This window comes from Otolemur garnettii, unplaced genomic scaffold, assembly GCF_000181295.1.
Source record: "Otolemur garnettii isolate 467f Iridium unplaced genomic scaffold, OtoGar3 scaffold00006, whole genome shotgun sequence".
In the NCBI taxonomy this organism is placed as follows: Eukaryota; Metazoa; Chordata; class Mammalia; order Primates; family Galagidae; genus Otolemur; species Otolemur garnettii.
This window is the reverse complement of record NW_003852401.1, coordinates 34923180-34950866: the sequence shown is the minus strand read 5'-3', so window position 1 is coordinate 34950866 and position 27687 is coordinate 34923180. Positions and strand designations below refer to the sequence as shown.

General features: G+C 40.0%; 1 protein-coding gene across 1 annotated transcript in view; it reads left to right on the top strand.

The window, feature by feature from the left end:
- The window catches only part of PRUNE2 (prune homolog 2), a 207727-nt gene that overhangs the window by 96483 nt on the left and 83557 nt on the right, over positions 1-27687 (top strand). Inside the window, exon 6 of the mRNA XM_023509030.1 lies at positions 25136-25294. Coding sequence (XP_023364798.1) covers positions 25136-25294 — 159 coding nt within the window. The remainder of the gene's footprint in view (positions 1-25135; positions 25295-27687) is intronic.

The following is a 27687-nucleotide window of genomic DNA, read 5'->3' as shown; positions in this document are numbered from 1 at the left end:
GATCATAGGTAAATGTACCTGTTCTAAGTTACATACAAATTTAACTTAAGAACAAACTTACAGAACTTATCTCATTTGTAATCAAGGATTCCCTGTAATCTTCTTGATTTTCTTCAAATAACTTATCATTATATTTAACACATTATCTTTAACACATCTGAAATTTCATTCTGGCATTCTTTCTTGAGATATGTGCCCATTGTGTTGATACCATTTCTTAGTCAAAACATCTATTCCCCACTGAGTTTGAAACACCATCCTGGCATTTATTAAAGTCATAGACATGCCTGCTGGACTCTGTATTCTAGTTCATGAATCTAATAACTGATGTGGTTAGCTGGCACCTATTCTATGGCACTCTTGTGGTTATACCAGAGAGATCATCACAACTGCGGTATTGTAGAAAGAGAAGAGTCACATAAAGGAAAACAGAGTGTCCTAAGCTATCTAAGAACTAATACCATCAGTGTATTTGGTCTAAAATCTTGCCTGGTGGGGAAGTGATTCTACCTACATCAATAATGCGTGTGGAGGCCATATTTGTATATGATTGGCAAATGTGTCAGACCTACTGGAATTTTCTGGTTCATACTCATAAATAGATTACTTTTTAAATTTTTCTGAGTGTATCTTTACCCTTTAAATCTTGATTAGAAATCAGCTTTGAAGTCTTAATGTGGCCTTAGCTCTAGGAAAGGATTCATTTGGTATGGAGCTCAAATGATGCTAATTTAAATAAATGGAAGAGAAACTAATGTAAATAAGTGATATGGGAATTAGAGATTATTATTTTTTTTTTTTTTGAGACAGAGCCTCAAGCTGTTCCCCTGGGTAGAGTGCTGTGGCATCACAGCTCACAGCAACCTCCAACTCCTGGGCTCAAGTGAGTCTCCTGCCTCAGCCTCCCAAGTAGCTGGGACCACAGGCACCTGCCACAATGCCCAGGTATTTTTTATGGTTGCAGCTGTCATTGTTGTTTGGCGGGCCCGGGCTGGATTCAAACCCGCCACCTTAGGTATATGTGGCTGGCGCCTTAGCCCCTTGAACCACTGGCGCCAAGCCAGAGATTATTTTTAAAATAAAAATTAGTTTTCTAATTTTTGGAAACATATAATAACTTGCATCAGTCAACAGATGCCTAATAATTAGAGTAATTTTGGTTGACCACTAGCTAAAAGAAATGCTAATAAATATAAAAACTTGCATTTTAATTAATTATCAAAATGTTTAATTAAATATAAAGAGTTTTTATTCTTAAGCAAGTAAAATAATCCTCTTGTAAAGTTGGGCAACCACTAAATGTTTTTTTTTTTGGCTGGGTTTGAACCTGCCACCTCCCAGTATAGGGGGCCGGCGCCCTACTCCTTGAGCCATAGACACCACCCAACAACCACTAAATGTTTTCATTGAGAAAGCAAATGTAAATTTTGGACAAGCTACTATTTGAATTAACTAGTAGTTTTCATATTTATGAGATTCTATTTTGATGCTTTTTGGCTTTCTGCTTTGAATTGACTCATATTGGGGTCAGCCAGGTGACCTTTCAATTCCTAATTCTAATTTATCATATAATGAGAAGTGACCCCTGCTCCTTCCCAGCAACCAATGGATATTTAACATTTAACATTTTAGTGAGAATTAGTTCAGGTTTTTAATACCCCATGGACAATTCTGAAATCCAGAAAGCTCTGAAAACCCTAGGATTTTTAAATATCTGGGACCGCAAACTCTAACCGGGTATTAATGCCCTTTCTCCCTCTTTAAACATTTTATTACATAAATATTTGTGCATTGTAGAGCGGCTGCTCTAAGGTCCATAAGCATCATTTTACCTTTCTCTAATGACAAAAAAATCTCAATTATAAAACACATCCCTGGCCCCCGAGATTTCTGGTAAGAAATTATAGACCTATATTTGGGAGAGGTTCAGTGGAGCTTGCAAGCCACATTCTTTTCGTTACCATCATTAATGATGGCATTAAAGAATATGAATAGTGTCATTTATTGAGTACTTGCTGTGTTTCTAGGCACTGATTTAAACTGAGAGCTTGAGGCTGTAACTCTGCATGTAGAGCTACATAACTGCTTGAAGGTAGAGCTGTGTTGTACACAGCTGGTAATCCAAACCAGGAACTCTGTTCCTGCCCTCTACCATTTATTTCTACATCTACTGTTTGTGAACTTTTTCTGTCACTCCTCAGGACCGTGTTCCATTTCCACCATTAGGTGTTCTTTGCAGAAAATAAGACGAGAATAATGAAACTTACGAAGGAACCTGTGCGTCATGTGTTTTGATTGAGCTCCCGAAACCCTCAACTCCTCCCTGTATCAGTTTCCTTACTTACAAAATGGGGTTCAAACACCAGTTTTGTCCACTTTACCGGGTGATTATGAGGCTCTGATGAGATGATAATATATTCTAAAGACTTTCAATGGCCTTTGAAAGGTAAAATGTGCTCTGTGACCCATGATACTTTGACTTCATCCCCCTAAAAATCGTCCCAAGACAAACTATCTTGAATTCTAAAATACAAAACGGACAGCCAATGTCTAATTCTTAACATTCAGAGATCTAAACAGAGAATATGCCACTGAGACCCTCAAAAGAAAAAGGGAAATTATGAAAGCCATGATACCTCTGAGCAGGGACTGAAATGTGTCCCCCAGCTCTCATGAATTTCTAGGCCAATGGTATCGTTTAGGAACCTGCCATCTTCTGAGAATGTCAGTGAGCTTGCAGACCCGCAGTGGTTAAATCAATAGTTAATGACGTTCCTCATGTAATTTGAGCCTCTAGTTTGTTTATGCTAGACCAACTTTATCCATACTCCAAACAAATTATCTCTTATAATTACCAGCCCGAAGATAAATCTCTAAATGTTTTTCTGATGATAGTGCTGTGGTTGGCAGGTGTTAAGAGTGCCTCCCAGGGACAAAGATTGAAGATGAGCCTGTTCGCGCAAATCCTTCAGGCAAGGATGTTGAGTTTTCTATCCTGCCATGTGCAAAGGAGCCTTGTATGGTGCCCTGTTAATGAAATCTAATAGGCAAAGGTCATATATCTTTACAAAGAAAAAATGCAAAGCTAGTATGTGATGAATGGGCTCCGTGGGGCTCGGTGGACAAGGTTTGGTAATAAAGCCCATGTTTAAACAGTGTGCATGGTTTCTCTCTAGTCCTCTCAGTGATTCTCCTTACCTGGTAGAATTATCAAGATAAACACAAAAATAAGCAGCCCTTGTGGTTTTGGTGTTCTAAACCAGAGTGAACTGACTGGTCATTGAATGTTAAAGTCAAGCCTTAACCACCACAAGAGTTTGCATCAGGAAAAAAGCCTGAGGTCTTTAACAAATCCTTTCTACGAAGCTACCTAATATAAATGTGCTTTTAAAGTCTCTCACAGAAAAAAAGAGTCCTAGGATCTGTATGTTTTATCATTGCTAGCAGAAAATCTAAATAATGCACATCGGCAAGGGTTTAGCCCAAAATTTATACTGTTTAGAAAGGCAAGAATAAGTAAAATCTGGAATTAGAAAGAGTTAAATAAATCAAATATTGTTGAATTGAATCACTGCTGGTTTTAGAAGAAGTTACCAGTTCATTTGCTGTAGTTGTACTGCTGAGCTAAGAGACAGTTCAATAAATCAACTCAAGCTTGATGGATTCTTCAATTCATTGAAATGAGTGCGTGGAAGAGAAAAGAAATCTCTTAGTATTCCCTCTTTGACAAAAGGGTATGCAAAGAGCCTGAATGGATGAATGGTTGATTAATTTTGCCAGAAATTTTCTTGACAGCAGGAAATATGTTTTTGCATTACTCTGTTTGCCTGGGATTTATTTGGTAGAATATGAATTATTGCATGTAAATTTGTACCTGAGGCGATGCTGGCTCCCGGTGCATTTCTGAGTATGGGCCCCGTAATATTTGTGTATGGTCTTGCGCTCCACACCCATGTGTGCTGCCCTGCAGCAGTGTCTGGAAATGTCTGCTCTTGCTGATGTGAGCGGCACCAATACTGCCAGTGATTCAATATTGAGCTTGGTTTGAGTGCTCATCTGTGCCTCTCGCAGGAAAGGACGGGGCTCGAGGCAACCAACTGCTGAAGCTTGATAATTCCTAGACTTGTCAACCTGGCAGCTTACTACTAAGTAGACTCTCACCTTTAAATAAGGATGAGAAGGCACAGGTATCTTCCCAGGCCTTCTGTTGACAGTGCGCCTACAAAGGAGCACGCTGCTTAGTTTTGTCTCATGGAGAAGGGACACAGCTGCACATGGCAAGGCCTGAGCTGCCGTGACAGCTGACCTCTGTGAGAACAGAAATAGGGACCGTCTCTCTTCTGACCATCTCGTACCTTCCCCTGAGGTCAGCACGCAGCAGAGAGAATGTTCACGGTTCTCCGAACCTGTCTTGGGGCAGCAGAGGACCCTTGCTTCCCTTTAGACTTCTGCCGCTGCCGCATGCCTATAGTGGCGAGCCAGAAAGTGCTAGGGAGCCCCAAAATGAAGTCAGGCAAAAAGAAATGCCTTACTCTTGCCCCACTTGCTGTGGTCTGAATACCGTTGTCACCCCCAAGTTCATATGTTGACATCCTAATCCCCAAAATGTTTGTGTATTAGGATGTGAGGGCTCTGGGATGTGATTACCGCATGGGGCCAGAGCCCTCAGAACGGGATTAGTGTCTTTGTAAAAGAGGCCTTAGAGAAACCCTGGCCTCTTTCACCAGGTGAGGACACAGTGAAAAGAAGGCAGTCTACAAACCTGAAGGCCCTCACCAGACACTGAATCTGTCAGCACCTCGGTCTTGCACTTTAGAGCCTCTAGAACTATGAGAAATATCATCTTGTTTCTAAGCCACCCAGTTTATTGGTTATTGCAAGATTGACTGGTTATTGTACTTATAAATTATTTGCTTTCTGTTCATTTTTTTCCCCTTCTAAGGGTTAACACTAGAACTTTCTTTCTTTCTTTTTTTTTTTCTTTTTTTTTTTTGAGACAGAGCCTCAAGTTGGCCCCCTGGGTAGAGTGCTGTGGCATCACAGCTCACAGCAACCTCCAACTCCTGGGCTCAAGCGAGTCTCCTGCCTCAGCCTCCCAAGTAGCTGGGACCACAGGTGCCCGCCACAACGCCCGGCTATTTTTTGGTTGCAGCCATCATTATTGTTTGGTGGGCCGGGCTGGATTCGAACCTGCCACCTTAGGTGTATGTGGCTGGTGCCTTAGCCACTTGAGCCACAGGCACCAAGCCAGAAATTTTTTTCTTTTAGGTACTAGACCAAAAATTATCTATGACATAGGCACATCATATAACATTGTGCCTCCTTTTGCATTTTGGGGGGTTTTTAAATATACATTTAAAAACTGTGGATGGCTTTCTCTTCAAAGCCTACCTCCACAGAGCTTCTATTATTTCTGAAAGGAAACGTATTGAGGAATTCTCTCTTTAAAGTTTTTGGATATAAATACACACATATACACACACCGTACTGAGCTATGAGGCTACAAGATATTTTCATCAGCTATCCAAATTTGGGATCTCAAGTCTGGGTGTGGTGGCTCATGCCTGTAATCCTAGCACTCTGGGAGGCCAAGGCAGGAGGATCGCCTGAGCTCAACAGTTTGAGACCAGCCTGAGCAAGAGTGAGACCCCCATCTGTACTAAAAATAGAAAAATTAGCTGGGCATTGTGGCAGGTACCTGTAGTCCCAGCTACTCGGGAGGCTAAGGCAGGAGGATCACTTAAACCCAGGAGTTTGAGGTTGCTTTGAATGAGGCTGATGCCATGGCTCTCTACTCAGTGTATCAGAGTGAGACTCTGTCTCAAAAAAAAAAAAAAAAATTGAACTTGGCCTCACATATTTTCTCCTTGGATTGTAATAAGAGAATGAAAAGTGATTAAAAGTAAAGATGTTAAGTTACATAAGTTTCCTTTTATGTCCTTAGAAGATATGACATTCAACCTCAAATGAGAACAAATGGCTTATGTAAAGGTACTAGAACAGTGGTTCTCAACCTTCCTAAGGCCGCAGCCCTTTAATACAATTCCCCTGGGTCTCAACCCACAGGTTGAGAACTGTTGTACTAGAACAAGGCTTAGAAAACTTGTGTCTCAGTTTTCCTGCTCCCCCATTGAATAACTGTGTCTGGGAATATTCCTAAAGCTTCCTGAGCTTCAGCATTCTCATCTGTTAAATGGGTATCTCTAATTTTTATCTTATTGCCAGCTACAGAATAGGCGAAAATCAATTAAAATTACTTTGGTCATATGTAAATAAGCCAACATTTAGACATAAACTTTTAAACTTTTTTTCTTTAAGTGTCACAACACTGAGGTTTTTATTCTTTGCATATTACCAACTTTAGTTCAGTGACAGTTTCCTAGGCTGGGGCAGCCAAACAAGTGACCCTAAAGTTTCCCATGGTCAGCCTTCCAGTTACTTTTGCTATTTTCCTGTCCTTGGCTTCTGGGAGTTGAGTGGTAGGTTCTGCAGTTCTTTTGGTATCTCAGTGTTTTAATTGTCAGCCACCCTGGGCCTCATCACTAGCTACGACCGATAAGGAGAAAAAACAAAATCAGACAAACTCTTTCCAGTAAAAGGTGGAGGACTTCTTTTCTAAAATGTAAAAAGTCATGATTTGGAAGAAAAGATTTTCTCTTAAAGTGGCCTCTGCTCCTGTAAATATATTTATAAATAAATTTATAAAATTTTAAATTTTTAAGTGATTATTTATAATCACCTAGTAGGTTTTTATAAGTTGTGGATTTGTCTAATTCTTTGGTTGTGAGTGACAGAAATTCAACTAAAATTTGCATAAGGAAAACAGTGAGCTAACTGGTCTGCTGTTAATCCAGGAGAGATCTAGTTTCTGATACTCTTGGGCTCAAACTCAAACCATGCGGCTGCCTCTTGCCTTAGTCTTTCCAATGTCAGCCTTATTCTCAGGAGACTCTCTTCATGATTCCTGAGGACAGCCGTGGGCAGCTCAAGCTTATGTGATCCCAAGACCTCAGGATCTCAGAGGAAGAGGGAACCTCACAAAACCCCTATGAAATCTCTTGTTAGGCTATCGCAAGTCACATATGATTCCTGAAACCAACCTTGTGGACAAGTGGTTGGAGTAAAGTTTGGCTAAGCCTGAGTCATCTGCCACCTAGAGGTCAGTTTGGGGATAAGGACAGCCCCATGCTAGCCACGTGCTGTGAGGAGAGTCCCTCCTTCAGAGGTAGGTAGACAGACAAAAATGCATGTATCTATGACAAACTAGAACCCTGTTTATATTTCAAACTGAGTATTTATTACTAATGTTCCAAGGACTGCACTAGCATTTTATATGAATGGCCTCATTTAATCCTTTCCATAAACACCTAACCTAATAGGTGTTATTTTCAGGTGCAGAAACCAAGGCTTTAAGGCTAAATCTCTAACCCAGAGTTGGGTAATGAGAAGTGGCATAGCTGAGATTCAAATATAATAAAAGTCTGCCTCATTTGAGAGCCCAGGGATCTTTATTGCTTCAGTATATCACCACCTTTTTCCCGTAGATTCAATATTAAAAATTTAAACATGCTTTTATGCTTATATCACCTTCTCCTCACCCCCTAGGGTCTGAGTATTCTTTCATCTTAGAATTATTAAATCATCATATTTGAGAATTTGAAAGGAACTTCCAAACATTTACTGACCCCCTAATTTTCACAGAAGCATTTGGACATCCTCAAATCTAAAAACAGAAAAAGTAACTTCCCAGTGCCCAGACCTGACTTGCCATTCCATTGAAAACCTTGAATCTCCTTCATAGAGGCCCTTCAACAAACACTGCTCTTTGATTATAAAACTAGCTTTTGGCTACAGGGTTATTGAAATTTTTTGTTTGTTTATCTATAAAGTTTTTTTTTTTTTTTTGAGACTGAGTCTCACTAGGTTGCCCCGTCAGTAGAGTGCCATAATATCAGAACTCACAGCAACCTCTAACTCTTGGGATCAAGCGATTCTCTTGCCTCAGTCTTCCAAGTAGCTCGGACTACAGGCACCCGCCACAACGCCTGGCTATTTTTTTGTTGTAGTTGTCATTGCTGTTTAGCTGGCCTGGACGGGGCTCGAACCTGCCGGCCCCTAACCACTGCATTACAGATGCCGAGCCAGAAAGGCATTTTTCTACAGAAGTTTCTATTCAGGAAGCCCGTGCTGGAGATTGGACAGTCATGGGTCTATCAGGGATCTCTGAAGAGGAGAAAGTTGCTTTTTGTCCAAACTTACAGCCACATAGTCCTTTTTGCTGGCCTTTTAGGATGAGAGTAAGAACTGAGTTGAGAATATGGAGGAAAATCAGGGAAATAGATAAATACAAGCAGACAGACATAGACATTTTCTAAATCATGAGCCCTGGCTTGGGATCCAGAGGCTGCCAGAGGTCTGTTTCTCCTTCATTCAATTCATCTCAGAGGGAGCTGCCTGCCAGAGATGCGCTAGAAGCCTGGAGTAGCAAAGATGGATGCTCTCCGAGCCTCCCTAATGTGACATCTCCAGCCCCAGGAAAAACCAGACGCAGACAAACTACACAACCTAGAAACTGTGCATTTTTAAGTTAATTGGGCCTGTTAACCAGAAACTATGGGGAACTGGGTTGCTTATCTTTGCAGTTGTATAAGAAATAAGGAAGCTTTACACTAGTTCCCTAACTGTAAAATTAGAGCAAATAAAAGGCAATAAAATAGAATGATTCAAAACTCACATAAAAAACCAAGCCAAATGTGTGTGTTTGGGGGGTAGGGAGCAGATTTCTTTGACTCTCTACCATGAAGACAGAGAGATTACCTTTCCCCAGAGAATGTGTCTAAGCTCAGTTTTCTATGATGTAAATGCACATTTCAAAGCTGTTTAGAGACTCAGTGTTTGTTGGTGGTGAGGTTGGTGGAGCTGTCTGGGGTATAAAGGTTTGGCCCTTTTCTGCTAGCAAAGTGGTTTGCTCTGGTCACTAACAAAATGTAATTGCAGGCCACTGCCCTGCTGCTGGATTCTCAGCTTGAAATCATTTCTTCTCCCATATTAGGGTCCTGAGCTCCCAGCTCTCTCTGTTGTTCATTTTGCAAAAGAGACATGCTAAGACTATTCAGCCTTCCGATTCACTGTTAGCATCATCTCTTTTGGATTTTGACTTCAGGATGAGTGTCCCCCTTTTATGCCTTCTGACACTATCGGTTAATACCTTGCTGCCCAACATGTGGTACATAGACCAGCGCACAGCCACCACCTGGGGGCTGTAGGAACGCAGATTCTCAGGAGCTGACCATCTGAATCAGGAGCTGCAGCTTAACAAGAATCCCAGGTGATTTGTGTTAAAGTTAGCTAGTACATCTTGTGATTCAAAATTCTTATTTTTGAAGGGCAAGGATATGAGGTTGTACACTTGCTCCTGACAGTGGGAGCTTTTTAATCAGCCTTCCCTCTACCAATATTCTAAACAGTCGCCATTGTACTGGGTAATACGTGCTGAGTGATAACCTCAGCTGAATGCTCGTGGCTAACTAAAAACGCTTGAAATGAACAGGTGTGTGTGCCCGAATTAGCTAAATTTAATGTTTACCAAGTATCAGCTGTGTTTGCTCCCAAGCCTGTTTATATCCATTGTACTAGTGGATATAATTGCATTATTTTGAATAAACTCCTGAAATAGAAATAAGATGGTTATTTCTAAGATTAATTCTTTGGAAAGACAATAAAATGTAGTAAAACATGCTCTCAATAACAATATGCTCTCAAATAGCACAATAGAGCAGTAAAGAATAGTGGAGGGGGAGTAAAAATTCAGAAAGAGTCCATGTTCAGATTTTTTTCACATGTATCTAAGTTTTTATTCCACATTAATGAAATCAAAACCAGAAATTGAAAGTTATATTTTATATGTATGATTTATGCAACAAAGAAATTGGAAAGCTCTTGTAAACCCAAAGACTTTGGTCCTACATGAAAAGATTCATAATTTTGGATTTGAATGCAAGTAAAATTGCTATTTTGTAAGAAGACATTTCTTTTAAAATTTTCCTCTTCAACCAAATTTTTAATTAACTATTTGTCCTAATCATGTTAGCTTATATAAACAGAAATATACTGTACAAGGAGTCCACTGTCTCTTTATTTTTTAGAGAGTCAAGCAAAGTAGAACCAAAGGTTTTATTGCCTTAATGGATTGTTTCTTTTTCAGAGAGGAAACTGGGCCCCAGAAAGGAAAAATGGCTTGCTTTAGATCAAGGTGTGGTTCTCAAAGTGTGTTCCCCAGACCAGTGACATCAGCATCCCTTGAGAGCTTGCTAGAAACGACAGCCCCAGACCTACTGAATCAGCAGCTCTAAAAATGGGGCCCTCCTGGAGTCTGTATGTTCAGACACCTTCCAGGTGATTGATTCTCTAATGCAGGTAAAGTTTGAGGATCATTGACTTAGATCACGTCCTTTAAAGGGAGCACCTGGAAAAGAACCCCTTTCTCCGTTGATCTGCCTCATTATACTATCTGATTTATTTGCCAGGCGCTATCTCTAAACTTGATAGTTCTTTTAATCAGAAATCCTATCATTGACATAATTTAAACAATGGCTACAACAAAAGAATCTTAGATAGAAAATAACATTTTCTAACATACCTAAGATAGAAAGATAATCTCTAAACTGTCCCTAAACATTGATAATTTCTAATCCTCTAATTGACAGATAAATTTACTATTAATGGAGTTGACCCCTTTGGTCTTGCTGCCGCTATCCTCGAGGGTCACCGTGTATTGAGGGCTGACTGTGTGAGAGATCCCTGGCTACGCATTTTATACATTATCTCATTTTATAAGTAGGTTATTATACTCAATTTCCAGATGAAAAAACTAAAGCTCAGCATAATTAAGTAACTTGCCTAAAAGTGTAGAGATAGCAGAATACGAAGCTGGGGTTTATTAATAAATCCTGGGCTGCCTCATTACCAAGCCTGTTCTCTTAAGCCCTACATTTTATTATCTGCTCATTTGGGAAAGTTAGGACTGTGGTTTTTAAAAGAACAAAAATGTGAATTAAAATATTGGAACTTGGGTTTCCCACAGAGACTATGAAAGTTCACTCAATGACTGGAAAACAGAAACAAGAATCACTGATGTAGAAACTGTGACTAGACAACACCAGTTGACAATGTTTGTTTATATCCGTATAGACTACTGCTTTCCACCTTACCTGCACAGTACAGTAATAGCTGGAACACTTTGAGACATATGCTGATAACCTAGGCCTCACCCTTAAGCCAATTAAACTGAAATCTATGGAGTGGGCTCTGAGTATATATATATGAGTATTTTTAACAGTTCCCTGGGTTATTCTAAGGTACAGCCAGGATTGACAAAGTGTTGAGGTTTGGACATATAGGTTTAGATAATTCAAGGCCAGAATTGGATTTTGATGACTTTGTTCACATAGCCTAACTTATCAGGCAAGGACGCTAGACATTCATTGAACAGTTGCAATGCCCTCGGTGTGTTTCATTATATGGCAATGTCCTCAAATATCCACCATATCTTGGGTTACCGTTATGGAGTTAAAAGATAAGTCTAGGTAATCGCTGAGTTATGGACCACCCATCTTACAGTATTCTGTACTTACAAATGGGCTCTCAAGGCTCCCTGCAAGGACAATTTATAATTAAATTACTAATTTGGGAACTAGTTTTCCACATGTGGAAACAAACTGGCAGAAGCTGCTCATTCGTGCAGCATCACGTCCGTCTTAACTTTTTTATTTGATTTTGTGAATCTGTTTACCCTCATGACCACTCCTCCAAAGCAAAAGTCCACTACAAGTCCAGGTGATCCTGTAGCAAAGAGAAAGGTGATTACAGTGGAAACCAAAGTAGATACAATTAAGCATCCAGAGAAAGGCCACATGCCCCCATCCAGTGGGCAAGCACCAGGCTTCAGTCGCTAGACTGTTGGAGCAATGGTGAAGGATAAAGTGAGAATAATGGAATATGTGAAAGCAAGTGTTCCAGTGAAAGCACCAGGTATTACTAAGCATAGTGACTTAATTATAGAAATGAAAGGTTCTTACTGATTTGGTGAGAAGATCCATATAAAAGGGACATTCTAATTAGCCTACTGTGGATACAACATCAGGGGACTATTAACCTTTAGAATTTTTTGTTGAAATTTCTCCTATCTAAACTTTTTGTATGAGTTTGGTTTTGTGTTCTGTTTCTTTGAATTAAAAGAGAGAGCACAATAGTTTCTGTAACTTATTATTACAGTGCAAGGGTGTTTTTTATTATTATGGTATTACACTATATCATCACTACCACATGAGTCATCATAGTATTGTATTATTATTATGATGATGTTTGCTGTTCATCAGGGATCTGGTTTACATACAAATCCAACCTAAAGACATTCTCAGGAATGTATCTTGTCCAAAATCCGAGAACTGCTTGTATACGTATTTCCAGAAATCCCAAATATAAAACTTGGTATTTAAAGATGCCTTGTTTACTGGCTCGGCCGCCCATAGCACAGTGGTTAAGACACCAGCCACATACACCAAGGCTAGTGGGTTTGAACCTGGCCTGGGCCAGCTAAAACAATGACAACTACAACAAAAAAATAGCCAGGCATTGTGGCGGGTGCTTGTAGTCCCAGCTACTTGGGAAGCTGAGGCAAGAGAATCACTTAAGCCCAAGAGTTTGAGGTTGCTGTGAGCTGTGACACCATAGGACTCTACCAAGGGCTACCTAGTGAGACTCTGTCTCAAAAAATAAAAATAAAAAATCCTGTTTACTCATAACTTATTAGGTATAATACAACTTTGCACGACCAAAAATAGAAGAAGAAGAAAAGAAAAAACAACCAACTCTGGAAAACATGTTGGTAAACTTCGTTTTCCTGTAATAGGAAGTAGATGCTTTGTAAAATCTTGGCTCCTTCTTTTAAATTATCCTGCTTCTCTGTTTAAGAGATCAACATGCTGTTTTGTTTATGAGAATACCAATCTAAACTAAAGGACAATTGACGGAAATTTTTTATTTTTACCAACTTAGAAAAAGGAAATATTTGGCCAGTTAGTACAAAGTCTTCGTGTAGATATCCCCCTCCCTGATTTATTTTAATAGCTCTCCTGCCTCTTAAACAGGACTGACCATGTGTCTTCTTTTATGTCGTAGTGTTGCTGAAGAAGGTGAATGTAATCCAATTTATTTTTTAAGTTCACAAGACTCTCCTACTCTTATTCTGTAAAGCAGTGGTTCTTACTGGAGTGATTTTACCTCATAGGGGACATTTGTCAGTGTCTGGAGACATATGTGATTGTCACAGCTTGGAGAGGGAATTTGCCTTTGGCATCTAGTGGGTAAAGACCAGGCCTGCTGCTAAATATCCTACAATACCCAGGACACCCCCGCAACAAGGAATTATCCAGCCCAAAATGTCAATAGTGTCAAGCGTGAGACACCCTCTTCCAAAGTTATTACTTTTTACCTTTTATGAAAACCTAAATTAATTGTAGAATTTCTTCTATATTTGGCTTGCTGATAGCCCTCCTATAAAGAACTCTTGCATGAGATGATAACAGTTAAAATCCTACTCTTATTCTACCAGAGTGAGCCCAAGTACTCGCTGCCTTAAAGGCAGCATCAGTAGATCATTCCTAATTTGTATTTAAAGCATTTTAGTGACACATGGATGGTACTAATGGCGAAGGGATTTTGCCCATTACAGCAGGGATTTGAGCTTCTGAAGACTTCAGGGGTCAAAAAATAATCCCTCACATCAGCCTGAAAGAATGAAGATCCTCTCTTTCCTGGACTATTTAGATAGGACTATGTATTTTTAATAGATTGAACATAATTTTCATTTCATAAGCTTAACTCTTTAATAGATTTGTTCTGCCATCTCTCTTTATAATACACTTCTTAACTGGGGTATAAACTTCCAAGAAAATAAAGTTAACTGAATTACCTCACCATACTTGACTTTCCCTACGATTATACTTGGTTGGCTGGAAATAAAATGGAGGTTGGGAAATTATCTGATGTACATGAGAGTGTGTGTGCAGGTTGCCTGTGCACGTGGCTTATCCCTTGGTGCTTGATGGCTAAAGTGCCTGCCTGCGGGTTTGACTGCTCAGCACCCCTGTTCTGAGAAGTGAGTCTTACACACCAACCCTATTGTAACTGGCATTGCATCTGTGTCTTATGGGCTTTCCAATCCACCTCAATGGTTTTGCCCAGGACTAGGCTCTCAACCCAAGTGGGAACAACCAGAGTTCTTTCTTCAGGGTTTTGAGACTCAAAACCACAAGGACGCTGGCCATGACTACATTTGCAAGGTCTCCATGGCGATGCTGCAGGTGCCTGTGTTTCCCGCTGTGGGGAGAATGCCATTTGCGGGAGAGCCAAATGCAGCCAGGAGAAGACGATGGAGAGGCAGGATGGCCCACACACTCCTGGTCACCCTTCCTCCATCTTATCCTTGAGTTCTTGCCTTCTTCGAGAACATTCCACAGATCCTTCCAACTTTCATTCTCTTTACTTAAACCAGTTATAATTAAATCCCTCTGACTTGTGATTGAGAGAATCTTGACCATGCAGTGTCCTTACCTGAAAAGGAATTCCGCAAGCTCCCTGCACACAAACATCTCCAAACAAAAATAAAACCACAAACCCCAGAGAGTATCTGTTTTTCAGGAGGGGGTTTCTGGTAATTAGCTTAGATTGCAACAAATGGCACACACAGACTGTTGGCTCTGCATGTGTGCTCCAAGATTGGTGTTTACCCTATTATATTCCAATTTAAGAATGTCATAAAGTTTATTAGTGAGCAAATGGAAACAGGAACACATGTATGGGTGGTAAGAGGTGTGTGCCTTGATGGATAGATTTTTCTTTTTAGACTTCAAAAAAAAATTAATTACATCCACTGTGTGGATAGCAAAGGGGGCACAACCATATTCCCCACTTAAACTTGGTGATGGTTGCGTATTTTTAGCAAATGAGTTGTCAGCAGAAAGGCTTCATTAGACCCATCAGGATATCTGCCCATGAAGAACAAATCCTGAACTACTGACAGTTTCCTTGAGCCAAAATGATGAAGCACCTCTGACAAGAGCCATATTGTGCTCCCCATGTGAGGAGAGTGAGGAACAAAAGAGACAGTTTGATCTTCATTTGGTCAGGTTAATATTGACACAGCTCAGAAGAGTCAGAAGTGTGTGTCTCGTCCACGCGCAGCAACTGCTCAGCTGGAGACCTGCCCGGTGTTTTCCATAAATCAGAAAGGGGAACTCAGAGAGGGAAGAAAGCCTCCTGTTTTCTTGAAACGGGTGTTTAAACTATTATAGATGATTTATTTTTACAAAGGAAAATAAAGCCATGAGTGTTCAGGGTCGTGGCTTGAAACAAGCCGATATACACGTATCTATACATAATTACAGACATAGTCTGCTATTATTACTTTTATTCGGGAGCTAGGGTGTTGCCCGAGTTCTACCATTTCAAAACTAAAGCATGACTAACTTGTGGGTTTTCTATTAAGCCTGTGTCCTGAATTATGCGTTCCCATACAGGAATCCTTATAAACAGTCTAGCACTTTCCTCACCAAGTCCTTAAATCCATCCTGGGGAGGAAGTTTTGATGACTGTGGGTTTCTGTCCTTAAAGAAAGTGTAAATTAAGCTGACCTGGTTAATGAGGTGATGACTTGTCTTCAATTGGTGGTGAAACTCCCCTATTCAAGTATTCAATCCATGATTGACCACTCCCAAGAGTCTGCCCGGGCCTACTCCTCTGTGAAGTACAGTAGTCAAGCTTTGGTTTCCAGGCCCACTTTCTGATGGTGTTATGTTGGTTCTTTTTTAAGAGGAAGATGGTAAGGATGGACCAGCATGCATGTTTTAATTCATGTATAGTGACAAGGATGTGGCTTGCTTATGTATAGTGACAGGGGGAATCAATACTAAACAGAAGTAAATGGAGTAGTTCACTAGTACAGGTCAGCCTGAAATCAGTCCACATCATTTCAAGATGTTTTTAACCGTGCTTTCAGATGAATTATCTCCCAGCCAACCTCAATATCTCTCTCTCTCGCTCCATTAATAGTATATTTAGATAATAAATATTTGTTCCATGACATGAAAGCAATGATTTTCAATTTTCAATAAACATGTCTCCTCTGTTCTTGAATTTTTTCAACTCAAATGAGGACCTTACAAGAGTGACTGCTTGGCTCGGTGCCTGTGGCTCAGGTGGCTAAGGTGCCAGCCACATACACCTAAGGTGGTAGGTTCGAATCCAGCCTGGGCCCACCAAACAACAATGACAGCTGCAACCAAAAAATAGCCAGGTGTTGTGGCGGGCGCCTGTGGTCCCAGCTACTTGGGAGGCTGAGGCAAGAGACTTGCTTGAGCCAGGAGTTCAAGGTTGCTGTGAGCTGTGATGCCATAGCACTCTACCCGGGGGACAGCTTGAGGCTCTGTCTCAAAAAACAAACAAACAAACAAGAGTGACTGCTTGAAAGACTCTTGGTTTTTCTATTCACACTTATTACATGCTTGACCTAAATGGAAGCATGTGAAGCTCGGTCACACTATTATAATTGTCTTTGATAGCTGTGCCTTAACAAGAGGACTTTCCTCTTGGCTTCTCCTACTAAGAAACCTGCCAGTTGGGGGGAAAAAAAAACCTCTAGTGTCCCTACGCGTGGACGAGACACACACTTCTGACTCTTCTGAGCTGTGTCAATATTAACCTGACCAAATGAAGATCAAACTGTCTCTTTTGTTCCTCACTCTCCTCACATGGGGAGCACAATCTGGCTCTTGTCAGAAGTGCTTCATCATTTTGGCTCAAGGAAACTGTCAGTAAGCTTATGAGTATAAGACCCTTTATATTGGGAGCATCTTTAGATAAGGAACTTTTTACATACTGAATGGTAAAGTAGGCTTCTTCCATTGTGTGTCGAGGCTACTGGAGCAAGAAAAGCTACCCAGGGATAATTCTACGTGATTTTGCTACATCTGCTGCCTTCCCTGACCCTGCCCTGTGTACACGTGCATGCCCAACTTCTCAAAAGTACGTGCTACTGCAAGAACCTCATGACATTCCCCTTATAAAAATTTTTAGGGACTTTCAATTTAAGTCTCTAAACATGAATTAAAGTAGGTTAGAAAGTGGACATTGATTACACAGGATGATATTGAATCTTCCGAAGTTGTAAGTGGCACATTATCATTGGCAGTTGTCAAAATCAAGGAGGTGGCTTGCTGTATATAGTGATAGGGAGGATCAATACTAAATATTGGAGTCATTCAAAATTATTTTTTTATTAAATGAAAAACTGAACCAATAATTATCTTTCGTGATGAATTTTCTCATTCAAGGATAACATAGGCTTTAAAATATGGTCTCTGAAGTCAGACTAACCTGGGTTAGAGGCCCACTTATCAGGAATAAGAGCTCTGTGACACCGGTAGCCTTCTAAAGCCGCCATTCTCTCAATGCAGTGCAGAGACCATGCTGCACATAGGGGCATCTTAAAGTTTAAATGAAGTGATGCAAAGCATCTAGTGGAGGTTTAATGCAGAGACAGTGCTTAGGCGAATTATGTCAGGCAATATACTAGTGATTTAAATGAAAATTGACATATATGTTATGTATTGTAGTATTTTAAATTTTCATAGAAGGGCTCTGTTTTTAGCTGTAAACACTGATTAACGTATACTATCTGACTCTATTTTCAAAATATGATGTATAGTAGAGTTTTAATGCGGTGAAGTTTTTACTACTCAGATGCCTTAGCTATCTCACAAAAACAGGAACAATAGAGTGCAAAAAATGTGACGTCTGGGAAAAACATGGGAAATATCTTTGCTTGCCAATTAAAGAGTGTATGAAAACAGAATAAATAAAATCTCTTAATTTATGCATCTTGTGTTCTCATAAATCATTTTCCTGTCAAAATTATCAGAGTTTATTATTGCTGAATATTTTAAACATCATAATGGAAATTTGGTAGCATAAATCATAAAGCTTTCAGTGAGAACATTTGTGTACATGCCTCAGCATTTTTCTTATATCTTGGTTAAAAAAAAATAGCCCTCAGTCTAGGAATAAATCCATGCCAAGTATAAATGTCAAGCTATACTCTTAAATTTTAGAAACTCAGCAATCCACGTTGGCCACTGTGCTTGTAAAGTAGCTGTGGAGTTTTAAACAGTAGTTCTAAAACTTCACTCATCTCAAAAATGCAACAGTACAAACTTGTGTTTTAATTTGGTACCAATTTTTATCTTCAAGCATTCTTCCCACAAGTGATACCTACTCACTTGATTTTTTTCCATTTCCTTCAAGAAGGAAAAAAGGTCAAATGTGTATGTATAACGCATCTGGGGATCGCTTGTCCTTGACATTAGAAAATTCATTTTTAATAAACTTATTACCATTTTAATAAATTTATTATTGAATAAAAACCTTACTCAATATATATCATTTGTCATTTGCAAGAGAGACAACTGCTCTGGGTCATGTGTGTAATCCAGAATGCCCGATCTAAGCATCAGGTGTAAAATCCACTGAAGGTCATTGGCACTGTAGGATAAAACAGTAGAAGTGATGTAAAAGACTTGAGGGAGATTTAGCTAAAAAAAAAAAAATCCATCACACAAGTTTTGATGCATTAAAGCTGTTGTTTGTATAGTGGCAAACAGATCATTCACTGAGTCTAACTTGGAATTAAGAATAAATAATCTGTGAATGAGATAAACACTGCCTCATCCATGGGTTTTATTTGTATCTTACATCATTTTTAAAAATGACTTTGGTTCATATTGCACTTTCTGCAACTTCCTCTATCCTCTCACATCTAGGAATTTTACAGGTGCATCACTGAAATGCAATAAAGATGTATGTGATTATCATTTGAAAGTTCACACATATTATAAAGAATACAAAGCAAAGTATTGTAACACGAATAACCAGTCCTCATACACAGATTTTTGCAAAACACTCTCTGTAAGTCAAATTAATCCCATGAACCTTGAGAATGACCTTTTGGTACTTTAAGAACCAGGAAAGGAAAGAGACCTGTTTATTGTCTATGACCTGCCAGGCACAGGGCCAGGCTTTCGTGTATATTCTTAATCCCCCACGGCAGTCCTATGAGGTGAGTGTTTACAGAAGAGGAAACTAAGGCACAGGGAGAGGAAGTAACTCACTCACGTCACCAGGCGGAGGCAGGGTTACCCCCAGGTTCTGTTGACTCCTATGTCTCTACTAGAAACCTTGGACAGAGCACCCTAAAATAATGGAAAGATACTATAAGACTTTAGATTAGTGCTTTGCATTAGCAAATTGGTTAAATTACAAAAAAAAATTTAATATCAGTGAATCTCAGTGTTCCTTGTATATTAGAATTCAATGCATATGGTTTGACTATATACATATAGAGATGAATTTCTATTTTTGTTATAGAAATTACCATTCACTTAACACTATATCATGAGTGTTTTCTTATTACATTAATTATTCTCTGATAGCATGATTTTTAATGGCAGTGTAATAGTCCTTTGTGTAACTATTCTGTAATTTATTTAACCATTTCTCTATTGTTGAATATGTAGATTTTTTTCCAAGTTTTAGTTATTTCATTTCATCTCATCTTATTTCATTTCATTCCATTTTGAGACATGGTCCCCCTCTATCACCCAGGTTGGAGTGCAGTGGTGTAATCACAGCTTATTATAGGTGTGTAATAAGCTCCCATTTCAACCTTCCAAAGTGCTGGGATTATAGGCGTGAGCCACTGAACCTGACCTTAGTTATTAAAATAATGATCTAGTAAATAGCTTTGTCTGCAAACCTTTATATATAAAGCAGATTATTTCTTTAGAACATATTTCTAAAAAAGCATATGAGACTGCCTATCTGGAAATATTTACCAATAATAAGAAAAAATGAAAATTTTTCTTATCAAAAAATTTCTTTGCTTAATAAGTTTGGGTATATTTATTGGCCATGTGTATTCCAATTATAAATTGTCTTTTATGTTCTCTAACTTTTTATCTACTGGTTTGTCTTCTTTATTGATTTATACAGATTTTATTCTTGAGGACATTAAACCCCTCCTCTTCCCAGTTTGGAAAAAAAAAGCAATAGTAAATAATAGTAATAATAGAAAGTGTTTAGTTCATTTTAAGCAGGACAGTGTCATTATTTGATTTACATTTTGGGAAGCTGCCTCTTGATGCTAGATGGAGAATTGATCATAGCAGACCAGCTGTGAAGCTGCTGCTGGAGTCAGGGAGAGATGGCGGCGGTGGGGGCTGGGGCAGGTGGGAATGGGGTGAATTAGGGAAGTGTCTGGACTTGAGATTCGTTTTAAAGGCAATGATAATAGGATTATCTGATGGGTTATGTGAAGAGTGAGGAGTAGAAAAGGAATTCCGAATAATTCCTAGATGTTAGGCTTTCACCACTGGGTGAATGGTGCAGAAATGTAATGGCACGGAGGAAGCTGCGAAGGAGGTGGCTGCATTTTATTCGAGGTGTTTCTTAGGCAGCTACATGGAGATCTCACATGGGTGTAGATTCTGCTCTCACTGGCAGATGGGCGATTTTAAAGCCACTCGATGGCTGAGGTCACCCAGGAGAATGTAGAGAGAGAGAAGGAAACAAGGTCAAGGCAGTGAGCGGTGGAGGCTAAATCAGGAAAAGTGACCAGCACAGGCAGGGAGAGAAGGACAAGGAGCATGGGGTCGGGAAGTGGGGGGGAAGTCAGGGTTTCCCTCGGAAAAGGAAGAAGGTCGACATCATGGGATACTGCGGAGAAGTTAAACAGGGTACGAACAGGAGAGAGATTTTGGATCTGGACACCTGGAAATGATTGTACTTTTAAGAAGAGCAATTTCAGTGGACTGATAGGGCCAGACACGTGACAGGAGGGTTTGAGAAGATGACAGAAGGTGAGGGGTGTGGATGATTTAAGAAGAATACACACGTTCATGAGCTCCAGTGTTTACAAGTCATTATTTCAATCTCTTTTGTTTCCCATGCTGTGCTGAAAGCTACCAGTGTGTAACACGAAGATGAAATTTTTCAGAGCAAGAGAAGAAGGAAATTTCCCACTGCATTTGCTTGTGTACTTGCACCACGAGTGCACTAATCTATTGAACACGACATCACTATCATTGTTTCAGTTTTTAGTTCAAGTAGAGCCGTATCATTTCTGTTTCCTTGCCCTGGGCTTCCTTGACCATCAACTTTTTTAGGGCCCTTGGTACCTACACCTTAGTTTTTGGCTGGGAAATAACAAAGCCTTTTTCTCCTCCACATTCCCAGGCCTTCCCACTCCTTCCAAAACTAGGACTTACTCAGGCAAACAATGATTAGTGACCCCTAAAACGTTTAATAATTGACTCTTTGGAACCACTCGTGACAAAAGGCTACGGCAGGGAGCATTTGCCATTCTTCCTAACTGGTGGGATTAGCTCAAGAATTTGCCAATCAATTCCTGATTTCAATGCTTAGGAAAGTGACTTTCTAAATTCCATGTAGCAATTATAAGCTGGGGTCATACAGCTTATAATTGCTGTATGACCCCATACAGCAATGGGGTCTGAGGTGGTGGTTAAAAGGTTAAAAGGGGGACGGTCCCTTTATTTTCTAAACCTTTAGCAAATTGAGTGGAAGATATATGCATATGTATGTATACAATTTTTAATTTAAGGTGGGAGAAAACATTTGGGAGACATTTGAGCAGATTAACAAATAGTATTTGTATACATGTAACTAAAACAGTAATTTATCAGGTAGAAGGCAGATGGGGGGAATAAAGTGCCAACCTGGGTCTACAGTTGGGTTGTGTTGATGATGAAGTGCTGTTTATTCAGGGCCAGCCTAGCTTGTCAGCAACACAAGAACCATTGCAGCACATGACTCCCTGTGTAGCTAGAAGACAATAATAAATTATCTCCTATGCAAACAGCACCGGCATAAAAGCAGAACAAACATACTCTTCCTCCCAGAATCCTGAAGATTCTCACTCATTCACTTGTTTGAGTCTGTTTTAAACATGTCTTTTTGTTTCTCTCACATGCCTGGATGAATTCAGATGGCTTTCCGTTTTATCAGTACTTCATTTGATCCTGTGGAATTTGGGATCACCCAGAGGAAAACTCAGACAGTGTTACCCAAAGGAACTAGATCACTTAAAAGACATGATGGAAATACAGATTCTTGGACCTAATCTCTGACCCACTCAATGAGAACCCAATGCAAATCAGCCGAGGAATACGCGCTCCATGGTGACTTTTAAGATGAGGCTAGTTTGAGGAATAAGAAGCTGAGGATGTGAGACAGGACAAGTCCTCTAATAGCACTGAGAGACTCCAAAGGACTGGGTCATGGGGTTTCAAGGGCTAACAAATATATTTTGGAAGTTTATATACATAATAAAGAAGTATTTGCAAAGGAAAATTGTAAGGCTTTGCTATGCTGAAGACTTTAGTTACTGGGGAAAAGATCTGGGTAGATATTGTCCATTGTTTTTTCCTTTGGAGCCATACCTTCTTGTACACTTCATAATGGCAAAAAGTCCAGCACTGAGGATCTTGATCGGTCCCCAGTGATAATCTGAAATGTTAGTGTTATCTACTGAATGCACCCTGTGTGTAATATGAGGTTCGGTGGGATAAAAGGCTCTAAATATCAACTTTTAGTAGAAGTAAAAAAGTAGGTGAATTAGCTTTTTAATTTTTAAAAATGTCTACTTCAATATTATTATTGTGTCATTTGGGAAATAAATAAGAAGCATTAAAGCTGATAGTACTCTTTTTTAGAACCTATGCTTTCAAAGCTATTATATTTGGACAACATAAATGTCATTACCAAGACAGTACAGAGATCCTTGGTGTTTGTCAGCAATAGATCCTAAGACATTTTGTGGATTCTCATGCGCAATTCCTCATAACCAAAAAAGGGACCGTGGCCTCAAAAGATACCTGATGAGAGTGGCTGTCACGGAGCAGACAGTAAAGACTCCTTGAGCTGTGGAAGCTGGGGATGAATGGGCCACCCATCTGCCCTCTAAGGGCCCTCGCTGACCTTGAGATTCTGTTCAGCAGCATTATAAAATATGTGTATTCAATTACAAGAGGGACTTAAGCTAACAACCGCAATCAGTGTAACATAATTCTTTGTACCCTCAATGAATCCCAAAACAAGAGAAAAAAATCAAAATATGTGTATTATGGTTGTTTGAACTGACTGGTAAATAGTCTAAGCCACAAAAACCCAGTCCGCAGATGTCAAAGAATACATTAATGAGGGCATGGGAAATCTGCAACTGTCTTCACTGCTTAGATCTTCATAGGGGCTATCGTAGGAGAAGCATGTGGCACTTTCAGCGTTCCGTGGTACACATTTCTGTGTTGCTCTAGCCCAGTGTCTTTAACCTTTTTGATTTCACGGTATACTCGAACTTATAGTTACCCTTCCATGGCACACTTAAATTATGTTAATCAAAAAACAAAAAAGAGTTAAATAAATAGATAGATAAATATGTATATATATATATACTTACTGTGCTTTGAACTTCTTTTGAAAATAATTTAATCAGTGATCTTTAAAAATGTTTTTGGCACACTTAAGATCCTCTCATGGCGGGGTGGCACCAGTGGCTCAAAGGAGTAAGGCGCTGAGCCTATATGCCAGAGGTGGTGGGTTCAAACCCAGCTCCAGCCAAAAAAATCTGCAAAAAAAAGAAAAGAAAGAAAGATCCTCTCACGGCACACCAGTGTGCCCGAGCACACTGGTTGAAAATTGCTGCCCTAGTATCTTGCCAGCAGCAGACATAATTCTGATTGCTTTTCCAATCAGAAAAAAAAAAAAAAAAAAAAAAACGAACAGAATTCTTTAAATCCCTTGAGTGTACCACATGGCATTTTTCATCAAGTAGCACAAAAGACTAGCAGTTGATTATATACAGTGATCCCACGTGTGCTCTGGTACGTATGTATGATGGATGTACAGTATGACGAAGGAGTACAGATTATGTAGCATTGGCTGATTTTGTCTACGTGTCTCTCTAGTCATGTACCAAACATTTCTTGAACAACTAATATACGCCAGGTATTATGTTAGGGGCTAACGTGTGGCTTTCCTGTGCTTCTTTAAAGAGGAGAGACAGCCATGTAGCAAAGTGGTTCTGGTTGCAGCTAATAAAACTCAAGAGGCCGGGGCATTTTCTATGAATACTGTCAGCTACCGGCCTGGGTATTCCGAAGTAGTGGGTGTCCTTTCTGTCATTATCCATCCCTCTTTAGCTGCCCCACAGAGCAAGCAAAGCTGATATCCCAGTTCTTTGTAAAATCTCCCAGATTTCTCCACCCGAATAAAAACTACTCGGTAAACTCAGCTAAGTTCCTTCTTAGGAATTTCTGCCCAAAGTTAATAATAATCATTGCAAAACAAAATTATAGAAAAGAACAATGACTCCCTCCTACTTTGCTAGTGATAAACTGTGGTAATAGCAGACATTCCTACGTAGATCTTATTAGTGAAAGGAGGGAAAAATATACTTTGCAGAGAAACTATGTGAATGAATATTTTAGGTAAAATTGTTTAAGATGTTTATTCCTTACCTAAGTTATTCTTTTTTTTTTACTTTATTTTAATTAAATGATAGCTGTGTACATTAATGCAATCATGGGGTACAGTGTGGTGTTTTCATATACAACTTGAAATATTTTCATCAAACTGGTTAACATAGCCTTCATGTCATTTTTCTTAGTTATTGTGTTAAGATGTTTATATTCTACTTTTAGAAAGATTTGCTTGTACCTTTGTAAGATAAACCATAGAGGTGATCCCTTGAATCACCCTCCCTCTAGACATCCAGTTATTAATAATAATGACAAAAACTCTTCCCTTCCTCATAATGGGAAAACAAGCAAAGTATATTTGAAGCCACAACATAAAAGTTTCCCAACCTTTTCAAAGCAAAGTGTTTATTTCACTTTCCTGTAATAATTAATATCTGTCCTAATAGATCATAAAACTGGACACATTGGTGGCAAAACCCCTACAGCTGGGAAGTTTGACGTTAATATCAAATTTTCTTTTGTTTCAGAATTGTCTGTTTCACAGCAACATCACCAGTGATTTAAAAGCATTTGCAGACAAGTTTGGTTTTGACGTCCTCATCCTGTTCGCCAGCAGCCTATCAGAGGAGCAGCAGCCAAAACGACAGATTGCTGTGTACTCTGAGAACTTAGAGCTCTGCAGTCAGGTGAGCCTGGAGGTTTCAGGGAACCCTAACAGTCGGCTCTCAGAACATGCATGGCAAGACAGGAACAGATTAATGGCTTCTAAGAAATAGGTGGCTACATGAGGTGGCTCACACCTGCAATCCTAGCACTCTAGGGGAGGCTGAGAGGGGAGGGTTGCTTGGGGTCAGAAGTTCCAGACCCGCCTGAGCAAGAATGAGTCTCTACAAAAAATAGCAAAATGAGCAGATATAATGGTATATACCTGTAGCCCCTGCTACTCAGGAGGCTGAGGCAGGAAGATCACTGGAGCCCAGGATTTTGAGGTTACAGTGAGCTACGATGATGCCACAGCACTCTAGCCTGGGTAACAGAGCAAGACTTTGTCCCTCAAAGACAGAGATCAAGAGAGAGAGAAATTGGCCCAAGAGACAGGGTCTTAGAGATTTGAGTTTTAGGAAATATTGGGGGTATTTTGCATACTGGGCCTTTTTTAAATGCTACTCTCATTAGCATTTCTCTTCTGGACTGAATCCATGGAGTGAAAGATCCGATCTTTCTCCCGCAAGTGGAGACAAGTCCTCCTCTGGCTTCTGTTTTCTTCAGCGTTTACTCCCTGGTGATACCTGACCAGGTTTAGCCCCTGCGTCCTGTGTTTAGGACTGGTCGTCCGAGATGCTAATCAGAGACAGTTTGCCTCTAGGCACTAAAACTCTAGGTAATTAGTTGGATACTCTAGGTTGATAGCTGAGTTTTTTTTAACTCAAGGTGTCTGGGAAATAAGAAAATGAATGAATTAGACTCTTCATGCATCCAAGGGAGGCTAGAGGCAAAGTCTCTACTCATTTCTTTTCTACATCCTTCTTTCTGTCCTCCAACAACTCCGTCCGGTCTCTCTTGACACATGGCCTTGTGTTCTGTTAGGCTTTCTTTGCTTTCTTGAGGCCAAACAGAAGACCCCCTGCTCCTGCTGTGGGCACATTTTGCTCCTGCGTCTCTGGCCCACATGCATTATATCAGCAGCCTGTGGCATGTTCAATGCTTTATTCTGTAGTTTGTTTCAAAGCTAAATTTCATCTTTGGTCATTTGAAAGTTAGGCCTCCTAAGCCCCCAATATGGTGGTTTTCAAATTGCCCTTAGCTGCCCAGCCCTTTTTCTAACCTAGCTGAAAATTGATTCATTAAAAATAGACAAAAGTAGAAGACAAACCACCACCACCCTCCCAAGCCCACCCCACACTAGCAAAAGCTGAAGGCAGCTCCTCTCAATCTGGAGCCACACAGACAGGGCCGAGACCCTGAGCTCAGAGCTCAGGGTTCCTCACTTTCTGAATAAGTTATTTAACTTTCCTCTGTTTTCATTTCCTCGTAAATAAAGTAGGAATAAAAACAGTCCCTGCCTTGTGCTATCAGAGAAATACTGTAAGGATTAAAGGAGATAAATCATGTAAAACCCTTAGAAACATACCTGGCATGTGAACGCACTCAAGAAATGTTAATTATTATTGTGATGATGTTCACTGTGGTGGTGGTGGCAGCGATGGTGGTGGTGATTGTTATTTTTATTATTACCTACACTAATCCCGGGGGACCATTTCTTTACTTTTTTTTTTGGCAGTTTTTTTGGCCAGGGCCAGGTTTGAACCTGCCACCCCCGACATATGGGGCTGGCGCCCTACTTCTTTGAGCCACCAGCATCGCTCACCAGGGGGGCCATTTCAAAGTCTTAGTGAGGGAAAATACTCCTAATATTTCCTTGAGATCAGAGAGCCACACCCCACTGCTGGCCGGGCACTGACCCTCCTCACAGGGCCCCCTGCCTCTCGGTCACTTGTCTCTCTGTCTCTGTGTTTGTGTTCCCTGGGCCAGAAAGGGACAGCTGGGGCCTGGCACTGTTTGGGCTCCTGGTGGCTTCTTTGTCTTTCCTACCTTCTCTTGCCATATGAGGCCATCAGAGGTTAAAGCAGACCTGGCTGCCCGACCCTGAAAAGGAGCCTCTCTCCTGCCCACTTCCCCTCATTCCAACAGTTTGCCCATAGTTCTTGTTGGCGACCAGCTTTCTCTACTTTTTCAGAAACTTAATTTACACTCCTCTTGAATGATATCATACTACACAGAGGAAAGAATTAGGTGTTGGGTGGCCAGTATGAGACCAGAACTGGGCTGTGGCTCTTTACCCATAACTTTCGGGAGCCACTAAAATTGAGTAGCTGGATTTTGAGTTAAATGCAAAGGCAATTTGATAGTATTGGAGAAAGGGTTGGTGTTATGTTAAGTGGGACTTTCCATGTTTCATGTCATACAGTTCTCCATTGTTTTGAGGTTTCATTTTAAACAGATAAACACAGGTTAATTTTAATTTTATGTTTTAAAAAACTAAGGAAGGAAAATTGCCAAGTGCAGCAACTGAGTGCTC